Source organism: Mauremys reevesii, linkage group 1, assembly GCF_016161935.1.
Source record: "Mauremys reevesii isolate NIE-2019 linkage group 1, ASM1616193v1, whole genome shotgun sequence".
NCBI lineage: Eukaryota > Metazoa > Chordata > Testudines > Geoemydidae > Mauremys > Mauremys reevesii.
In genome coordinates this window covers 355,790,360-355,800,503 of record NC_052623.1, presented here as the reverse complement: position 1 = coordinate 355,800,503, position 10,144 = coordinate 355,790,360, and the positions used below count along the sequence as shown (strand labels likewise).

The window sequence follows — 10,144 nt, the reverse complement described above, 5'->3', positions numbered from 1 at the left end:
GGTGCTCATCTTCGGCCCCCCCTCCAGCCCCCCCATGCCCGGCCCCCCAGCGACCGGGGTCCTGCGGCGGTGGGGGGGGGGGGCTGCAGGGACCCTCCCCCTTGCTCCCCCCTCCCATTGTCTACAAGCAGAGAGGATCCTCCCCTCCCCTCCCCCTGGTTTGGGGCAGGTTAAAAATAGCAGCCAGATGTCCCCGGCGTCAGTCCGGGGGGGCGGGGGCCGAGCCAATCCCAGCCCCCCGCTATCCTTAGCGCCCAATCGCCGGCCCGGGCGTTATCTCCGCGGCCAGGAAGAGAAAGTTCCTGCTCGGCTCTTACTTGTATATGGTCAGAGCCCGGCATTCCTGGGAGTCCTGCGTCCTGACGCGGGGCCCGGGGGGCGGGAGGCGGCCCCTTAAAACCCCCCGGCGCGGGGCCGCCGCTTCACTGGGGCGCACCCGGGAGCCGCCGGCACAGCCCCCCCCCACCCGCCACCCGCGATCGCAGCGCACGGGGCGAGCCCACGCGCGGGGCAGGGCAGGGCGCGGCGGAGATGAACAGCCACAGCGGCCCCGAGGCGCCGGCGGCCGGCGGGGAGGCGGAGGAGATGCCGGCCACGGAGAAGGACCTGGCGGAGGACGCGCCCTGGAAGAAGATCCAGCAGAACACGTTCACCCGCTGGTGCAACGAGCACCTCAAGTGCGTGCACAAGCGCCTGGGCGACCTGCAGCGCGACCTGGGCGACGGGCTGCGGCTCATCGCGCTGCTGGAGGTGCTGAGCCAGAAGCGCATGTACCGCAAGTTCCACGCGCGCCCCAACTTCCGCCAGATGAAGCTGGAGAACGTGTCCGTGGCGCTGGAGTTCCTGGAGCGGGAGCACATCAAGCTGGTGTCCATCGGTGAGCGGGGCGGGGGGGGGAGACAGGCCCGCTGCCGAGTGTGCCCCTGACACGCCCGCTGCCGAGTGTGCCCCTGACACGCCCGCTCGCGGCCACTGTGCCGAGTGTGCCCCCGACACGCCCACTCGTGCTCACTGTGCCGAGTGTCCCCCCGACATGCCCACTCGTGCTCACTGTGCCGAGTGTGCCCCTGACACGCCCGCTCACCCTGACACGCCCGCTCACACCGACTGTGCCGAGTGTGTCCCTGACACGTCCGCTGCCGAGTGTGCCCCTGACACGCCCGCTCGTGCCCACTGTGCCGAGTGTGCCCCTGACACGCCCACTCACCCTGACACGCCCGCTCACACCGACTGTGCCGAGTGTGTCCCTGACACGCCGGCTCACGCCCACAGCACGGAGTGTGCCCCTGACACGCCCACTCACCCTGACACGCCCGCTCACACCGAGTGTGCCCCTGACACGCCCGCTCACACCAACTGTGCCGAGTGTGCCCCTGACACACCCACTCACCCTGACATGCCTGCTCACACCCACTGTGTGGAGTGTGCCCCTGACACGCCCATAGCGTGGAGTGTGCCCCTGACACGCCTGCTCACACCCACAGCACAGAATGTGCCCCGACATGCCCACTGTGCCGAGTGTGCCCCTGACACACCCACTCACCCTGACACACCCACTGATCTGTGTGTGCCACTGACACATTCACAGCATGTGCCACTGACACACCCCTCACACACACTGATCTGCATGTGCCACTGACCCCTCCCCCACACGCTCTGATCTGTGTGTCAGACACACTCAACCCACTCACCCACACACTGATTTCTTACACACTGTTCTGTCTCTAACACACACCCTCACACCCACTGATCTGAATGTGACACTGACACACCTGCTCATGCACAGTGATCTGTGTGCCCCTGACACATTCACTTACACCAGGGGGTCTCAAACTGGGGGTCAGGACCCCTCAGGGGGTCGTAAGGTTATTATATGGGGGGTCGTGAGCCGTCAGCCTCCACCCCAAACCCCGCTTTGCCGCCAGCATTTAGAATGGTGTTAAATATATAAACAAGTGTTTTTAATTTATGGCGGGGGGGGGGGGGTCGCACTCAGAGGCCTGCTGTGTGAAAGGGGTCACCAGTGCAAAAGTGTGAGAACCACTGACTTACACTGATATGTGTGTGTGTGTCTTGCATCCGACCAAGTGGGGATTCGCCCACGGAAGCTCATGCTGCAAAACGTCTGTTAGTCTATAAGGTGCCACAGGACTCTCTGCTGCTTTTACTGATATGTATGTGACACTGCCACACCTACTCACACTCACTAATTTCTCTCACAATGTGTTGTCCCTCACATCCACTGATGTGTGTGCCCCTGACACACCTGCTCACGCACAGTGATCTGTGTGCCCCTGACACACTCACTCATACTGATCTGTGTGTGCCCCGACACACCTGCTCACGCACAGTGATCTGTGTGCCCCTGACACACTCACTCATACTGATCTGCGTGTGCCCCGACACACCTGCTCACACACAGTGATCTGTGCGCCCCTGACACACTCACTCATACTGATCTGTGTGTGCCCCGACACACCTGCTCACGCACAGTGATCTGTGTGCCCCTGACACACTCACTCATACTGATCTGCGTGTGCCCCGACACACCTGCTCACGCACAGTGATCTGTGTGCCCCCGACACACTCACTCATACTGATCTGTGTGTGACACTGATACATTCATACCCCACACCCTCTGGTCTCTGCATGTCACTAACACACACACTGATCTCTGTGTGTCACGAATGCCCTTGTTCCCCTTACACACACACACAGAGATCTCTCTCGCACGCTGAGCTCTGTCACTGACGCACCCACCGATCTCTGTGGCCCTGACACATACCGATCTCCCCCACATCCCTTCACATGGCGCTGAGCTGATTGGACGCAGACACACTGAAGCCAATGGCCCCCTTAGACACTCGCTTTCTCTCCCCATGACACACACTGCTCCCTGACCCCCAGCTCTCGCCCCCCACGCCGATATCGCACGTGCACCCCGCACTCTCACACTCACACACACAGAGCTGCTGCCTCTCCCTGTTGTGCAGTTCACTCCCAGGCCAGCCAAGTGCCCTGGCTTGGAGAGGTCAGTACCCCCCCAGGCGGCTGATTCTCCTGGGCTGATTTTGCTTGTGTGTGTTTTGGTGGGACAGTGAAACTCTTGGGGCCCCTCCCCATACCCGCCTGGCCCTGCCCCCGAGTTTGCCCCAGCAGGCCGGGTAGCGAGGCAGGTGCAGGCAGCCGGAGGCCAGTGTGGGGGCCCTGGCGCTTGCTGCCAGTTGCTGGGTGGGAGCTGGCCCAGGGAATGAAGGGGATTAGCCGGCGGGGGGGGGGGGGACAGCTGGAGCCACACGGGTAGCGATTCCGAGGCCCCCGGCTCTCGGCCCCCGCTGGGAACCAGGAGGGACTGGGCTGAAACCCACCGGGCCCCTGGGGGAAAGCTGCCCGGGGCGAGATCAGCAGCAGCCCCCCAACTCTGTGCAGGGGGCTCCTGTCCCCCCGGCTACCCCACCCGGCCTGTGAGGAGGACAGGGGCACCCGGCACCTGTGCCTGCCCCATGCATTGGGAGCTGCTGCTGTTGGGCAGGGGACATGGGGGCAGCAAAGGGAGCTTTCTGGGCGATCTGGGGCATTGATTTGTTCAGCCTTCACAGGAGGGGAGGGAGGGAGGGTTTGGAGCAGCCTGTTTCTCTCTCCCTCCCCCCACCCCCGCACTTGTTCCCTGGCGTCTCTGGCTCACAGAGCGAGGGGAAGGGCAGGGCTCACAGATCTGACCCCCGGGGCTGTTCCGAGCTGCGCGTGGGGCTAGCCCCGGCCTCCCGAGCGGAGAGGGGACCTCTCAAAGCGTGGGGCGGATCCAGCCCCAGCTCTGGCCCTTGTCTGCCCCGTAGGGGGCTCAGCCCTCAAACATGTGGCGTTGCCCTGCGGCGGTTAAACAGCTGCCGCGTCCCACCCCAGAGGCAGCTGCATTCCGGTGCGGGGCGAGCGATTCCCCTGGCGATTCCCCAGAGCCGCTTGGGGCGGGGGGGGCAGCAGGCCACTGAGGGTCGGAGAGGCCGTTTGCGAAGCGCCACGGAGCCTCCCCAGACTCCCCCCCCCCGACTGTCCATTTGTGATTTCATCCCTGCCTGAGCCAGGACAGAGCTTTGGCCCCTCGCCCAGGCCGGACCCAGGCCGCCCCGCCCGGCTTCCCTCTCGCGCTGGAAAGTGGGAGGGGGTGGCTGCAGCCTGGCCCGGGCCCCCGCTCAGGTCCCAGCTGGGGCCTGGCCCATGGATTGTTCTCCCTCCAGAGTTAACCCTTTGGCGTCCAAAGCGGGTTCCCTCCCCCGTCCCCCCGCCGAGTGGGAGGCGAGCTCCTGGGCAGCTGGGATGGGAGCGAGTGAGAGCGGCCAGGACAGGGCCTGGGCCTGGGGGGCTGCCCGCAGGGTGGGGCCAAGAGCACCTGGGGCTGGGGCAGGGAGCAGCCGTGAGGGGGAGGTTGGGGCAGTGGGACACGGCAAAGGGGCGGTGGGGCCAGAGGAGAGGTGGGGGGTTCACAGCCAGCGGGGGGCAGGGGCTGACCCCGGCTTCCCACGCAGCCCCCGTGGGGCAGGGCAGGCGGAGAGGCCAATGGAAGCGGGGGCCTGGCTCCCCCGTTCCCTCCCCCGCTGCTCGGCTGGTGCCTTCTGAGCCCGGATCTGCCCCTGGCCAGGGTTGAGCTGGGGGCTCCCGGGGGCTCTTCTCCCCTCCCAGGCTAACTCCGTGCCCTGGGGCTGGCTCTGCTGGGTCTCTAGCCCCAGATCCCCTCGGCTCCCCAGGCCCTGGCCGGGTTTTCAGCGGCTCTGCTGGGGAGGGCCTGTCCTATTGCAAGGCAAGGGGGCTGGGGCAGCCCTTTGGCAGGGCTGAGCCCCCAGTCTCTGTCCACCTCCACCCCCCCCAGAAATCCAGCCTGCTGGGTCTGGTGCGTTCCCAGCGCAGGGCTGGGCTAGCAGGGGGCTGCGGGTCGGGAGTGAGGGGTGTCACGGGGTCCCCGGGCGCTGCTCTGGAGCTGCTCCCCCCCAAGCCAGGCAGGACTCTGGGAGCCTCCTCTCCCTCGGAGCAGACTGTCTTCAGGGCAAGAAGCTCACACGGCTTCACCTCCTGGGTCTCTCCTTGGAGCATTCAGCATCCTCTGCCCCTCCGTGCGCTTCCCCCAGCGAGTCCGGCCCGGCGGGGTCCTGGGGGGGCCACAGGGTCCTGCCCCCCCACTGCGCAGCCAGCCGGGACTCTCAGCCAGCCAGTAACACAGAGGTTTATTTGATGACAGGGACACGGGCTAACAGAGCTTGTAGGTACAGAGAACCGGACCCCTCGGCCGGGTCCATTCTGGGGGCAGCGAGCCAGACCCCCACGTCTGCACTTCACTCCCCGTCCGCAGGCAGCTCCAGACTGAAACCCGCCCAGCCCCTCCTCTGCTCAGCCCCTTTCCCGGGCCAGGAGGTCACCTGACCCCTTTGTCTCCAACACCTTCAGCCGGCACCTTTGCAGAGGAGGGGCCCAGGCCATCAGTTGCTAGGAGACAGAGTGTCAGGCATTTAGGTGCACTGGCCCCTTGCTCTGCAGCAACCACACCCCCCCATCCCACCCCCTAGGGTCTGGCTACACTTGCAGCCGTACAGCGCTCCCGCGGCACTGGGAGAGAGCTCTCCCAGCGCTGCACGTACTCCCCCGCCCCGAGGGGATTCGCTCCCAGCGCTGGGGCACTGTTTACACTGGTGCTTTGCAGCGCTGTAACGTGCTGCGCTCAGGGGGGTGTTTTTTCACACCCCTGAGCGAGAAAGTTGCAGCGCTGTAAAGCGCCAGTGTAGCCAAGGCCCTAGATATTAAGAACTGCAGAGGGGACACTGAGGCACCAACACAGTATTCAGGGGAAACATTAAGAACATTCCCAGTTTGTCACAAGGGGCACTGGCAGAGCAGTGTGTGGGGAGCCCGGGCCTGGGCTAGCAGGGGGCTGTGGGTCAGGAGTGAGGGGCACTGGCAGAGCGGGGGGAGGGGGAGCCCGGGGCTGCGGGTCGGGAGTGAGGGGCACTGGCAGAGCTGGGGAGGGGAGCCCGGGGCTGCGGGTCGGGAGTGAGGGGCACTGGCAGAGCTGGGGGAGGGGGAGCCCGGGGCTGCGGGTCGGGAGTGAGGGGCACTGGCAGAGCTGGGGGAGGGGGAGCCCGGGGCTGCGGGTCGGGAGTGAGGGGCACTGGCAGAGCTGGGGGAGGGGGAGCCCGGGGCTGCGGGTCGGGAGTGAGGGGCACTGGTAGAAGTTTGCTGTTGGTCTCGAGGCGGGAGCTGATCCCCGTGGGGCCCGATCCTGCTCCCAGTGGCCCCTGGCAGTGCCCCGTCTCCATGTGGCCGTGGGCCTGCAGGGAGCCCTCGGGGGCTGCTCCGTGGGGCCTGGCGGCACAGGCAGCCCCAGGCTGGAATTCCAGGAATCTCCCCAGCACCTGTCCCGGCTCCGCTCTCTGCCCCATGGCTGGCGAGGCCCCTTGGGCCCAGAGTGCTGCCCGAGGCGGCCCCCAGGCCAGGTGCTTTGAGTCAGACCCACGGGCCCCTCCCGGCTGGAGTCCCCTCCCCTCCCTGCCCCACAGCCCCATCTACCCTGCCCCCAGCCCTGAATCCTCCCCATCCCACGGCCCCATCTACCCCAGTGTCCCCCTGCCCCATCTACCTCCCTGCCCCACGGCCCCATCTACCCCAGTGTCCCCTGCCCCACGGCCCCATCTACCCCAGTGTCCCCTCCCTGCCCCACGGGCCCATCTACCCCGTGTCCTCCCCGCCCCACGGGCCCATCTACCCCGTGTCCCCTCCCTGCCCCACGGGCCCATCTACCCAGTGTCCCCTCCCGCCCCACAGGCCCATCTACCCCCGTGTCTGTCCCCCAGCCCCACTGGCCCATCTACCCCGTGTGTCCGTTTCTCCCCCGCTCCATGGGTGCATCCAGCACAGCATCCCCTCCCGGCTGTCCCAGGAGATGGGGCCCTTCTCCCACTCCCAGTCAGGGAGGTGCTGGAAGGGGCTGGGCGGGGGGGTGTCTGCAGGTGGCTGAGACTGGGGGTGACGGGGGGACTGAGAGATGGTGGGCTGGTGAGGGGGGGTGACTGGGTGTGGGGGGTGGGTTGTGCCCAGCGTACAGGCAGGGGTCGGGGGTGACTGGTTGGGGTCTGTACCCGGGTAGGCTGTGCCCGGGGGGGCAGGGGCCGGGGGGTGACTGGTTGGGGTCTGTACCCGGGGTGGGCTGTGCCCGGAGGGGCCGGGGGTGACTGGCTGTGGGGTCTGTACCTGGGGTGGGCTGTGCCCGGGGGCAGGGGCCGGGGTGACTGGTTGGGGTCTGTACCCGGGTGGGCTGTGCCCGGAGGGGCCGGGGGTGACTGGCGGTGGGGTCTGTACCGGGGGGGGGCTGTGCCCGGAGGCCGGGGGTGACTGGTTGGGGTCTGTACCCGGGGTGGGCTGTGCCCGGAGGGGCCGGGGTGACTGGCTGTGGGGTCTGTAGCCGGGTGGGCTGTGCCCTGGGGGCTGGGGGTGACTGGTTGTGGGGTCTGTACCCGGGTGGGCTGTGCCCGGGGGCAGGGGCCGGGGGTGACTGGTTGGGGTCTGTACCGGGGTGGGCTGTGCCTGGGGGCCGGGGGTGACTGGTTGTGGGTCTGTACCCGGGTGGGCTGGGACCGGTGGCTGCTGTGCCGGGGGGGGGGGCGGGGGTGACTGGTGGTGGGCTGTGCCCAGGGGCAGGGAGCTGGAGGGTGACTGGTTGTGGGTCTGCTGTGCCCGGGGACAGGGGGGTCTGTACCGGGGTGGGCTGTGCCCGGGGGTGACTGGCTGTGGGGTCTGTACCAGGGGCCGGGGTGACTGGTTGGGGTCTGTACCCGGGTGGGCTGTGCCCTGGGGCTGGGGGGTGACTGGTTGTGGGGTCTGTACCCGGGTGGGCTGTGCCTGGGGGCCGGGGGCCGGGGGTGACTGGTTGTGGGGTCTGTACCCGGGTGGGCTGTGCCCGGGGGCCGGGGGTGACAGGTTGTGGGGTCTGTACCCGGGTGGGCTGTGCCCGGGGGCCGGGGCCGGGGTGACTGGTTGGGGTCTGTACCTGGGGTGGGCTGTGCCCAGGGGGGCAGGGAGCTGGAGGGTGACTGGTTGTGGGGTCTGTACCCGGGGTGGGCTGTGCCCGGGGGGACAGGGGACCAGGGGGGGTGACTGGTTGGGGTCTGTACCCGGGTGGGCTGTGCCCAGGGGCAGGGAGCTGGGGGTGACTGGTTGTGGGGTCTGTACCTGGGTGGGCTGTGCCCGGGGGCAGGGAGCTGGGGGTGACTGGCTGTGGGGTCTGTGCCCGGGTGGGCTGTGCCCAGGGGCAGGGGCTGGGGTGACTGGTTGTGGGGTTTGTACCGGGGTGGGCTGTGCCCGGGGGCAGGGGCCGGGGGTGTGACTGGTTGGGGTCTGTACCCGGGGTGGGCTGTGCCCGGGGGGGCAGGGGCCGGGGGTGACTGGGTGTGGGGTCTGTACCCGGGGTGGGCTGTGCCTGGGGGGGCAGGGGGCAGGGGGGGGTGACTGGTTGGGGTCTGTACCCCCGGTGGGCTGTGCCCGGGGGCAGGGGCCGGAGGAGGTGACTGTTTGTGGGGTCTGTACCCGGGTGGGCTGTGCCCGGGGGCAGGGGCCGGGGGTGACTGGCTGTGGGGTCTGTGCCCGGGGTGGGCTGTGCGGGGGCAGGGAGCACGGCTGACTGGCTGCCCAGCCTGTGCCCGGCCTGGAGGGGGCTGCCCAGCCTGGCTGCCCAGCCTGGGCCCCGGGCGTGTCCCGGGAGGCTGGGCAGGAGCGGGGAGGTGGGGCGCTCAGGGCCTGGCCTCAGCACCGTGGCCCCTGGGGGTGGCTGGGGGTGGAGCCAACACCCTCCCCAGGGCAGCCGGTGCCTGGCCGGGGTGGGGGTCCAGGATGGGGCCGGGCGGCAGCTGGTGGGGGCGGGGGCTGGGGGGGCCGGGGGACATTCTCTGGTTAATCCCGCTGCTGCTCCCATGGCCGGGCCCAGCCCCGGCTCACTCGGGGCAGCTGCTGGGAGCAGCTGAGCTTGGTCCAGCCCCACGCCCAGTGCCCCCCCGCCCCCTTCCCCCGCCCCGATCCCTCCAGGCCAGGCAGCTCCCCCACCGCACAGCCCAGGAGGCTGGGAGCTGCGGGGGGGCTGTTTGGGGGGAAGCTGGGGTGTGGGGGGGGATGGGGCAATGGGCAGAGAGTGGGGGGCAATGGGGCTGGGGGGAACAACTGTGGAGGTGGGGTCCCTAGGTCAGGCAGGAACAGCAGGGGCGGGGTCACTGGGGAGGGGCGGGTCACTGGGGTGGGGCAGGGACAGACAGGAGGCGGGGTCACTGGGGTGGGGCAGGGACAGACAGCAGGGGCGGGGTCACTGGGGAGGGGCGGGGTCACTGGGGGCAGGGACAGACAGCAGGGGCGGGTTCACCGGGAAGGGGCGGGTCACGGGAAGGGGCGGGGTCACTGGGGTGGGGCAGGGACAGACAGGAGGGGCGGGGTCACTGGGGTGGGGCAGGGACAGACAGGAGGGGCGGGGTCACTGGGGTGGGGCAGGGACAAACAGGAGGGGCGGGGTCACTGGGGGAGGGGCGGGTCACTGGGGCAGGGACAGACAGCAGGGGCGGGGTCACCGGGAAGGGGCGGGTCACCGGGAAGGGGCGGGGTCACTGGGGTGGGGCAGGGACAGACAGGAGGGGCGGGGTCACTGGGAAGGGGGCAGAGTCACTGGGGTGGGGCAGGGACAAACAGGAGGGGCGGGTCACTGGGGAAGGGGCGGGGTCACTGGGGAGGGACAGGGTCACTGGGGTGGGGCAGGGACAGACAGGAGGCGGGTCACTGGGGTGGGGCAGGGGCTGGCTGCTGAGACGGGGTTATGTGTGGGGAGGCAGGTGGGGTTACAGCAGTGGGTCAAACAGAGGGACCATTTTGGGCACAGCCCATTGGTAAGAGCAATGGGGTGGGGCTGTGATGTCAGAGGAAGCGGCCAATCAGCACATTGCTACCTGGTAGCTCATTGACATACTGCACTCGGGTTGGCTCTCAAGCCGTGGGGGTGCGGTTGAGAGTTTGCGGGTTCTGGTGCCTGTGCGGGGCCTGGGGAAGGGGATGAATCATGCTGGGGGGTCAGAGGCCCCTCTCCTGGGTAAGGGGCCCGTCCCACACGCCAGGGCTGACGCCTCCCGAC

The 10,144-nt window shown here is 68.3% G+C and overlaps 1 protein-coding gene across 1 annotated transcript in view; it reads left to right on the top strand.

Annotated features, from left to right (window-relative positions):
* Positions 1 to 437: 437 nt before the first annotated feature.
* The window catches only part of FLNC (filamin C), a 79,029-nt gene continuing 69,322 nt past the window's right edge, over positions 438 to 10,144 (top strand). Inside the window, 1 exon segment of the mRNA XM_039519975.1 lies at positions 438 to 877. Within this exon segment, the coding sequence (XP_039375909.1) occupies positions 532 to 877 (346 nt within the window). The 5' untranslated portion in view covers positions 438 to 531.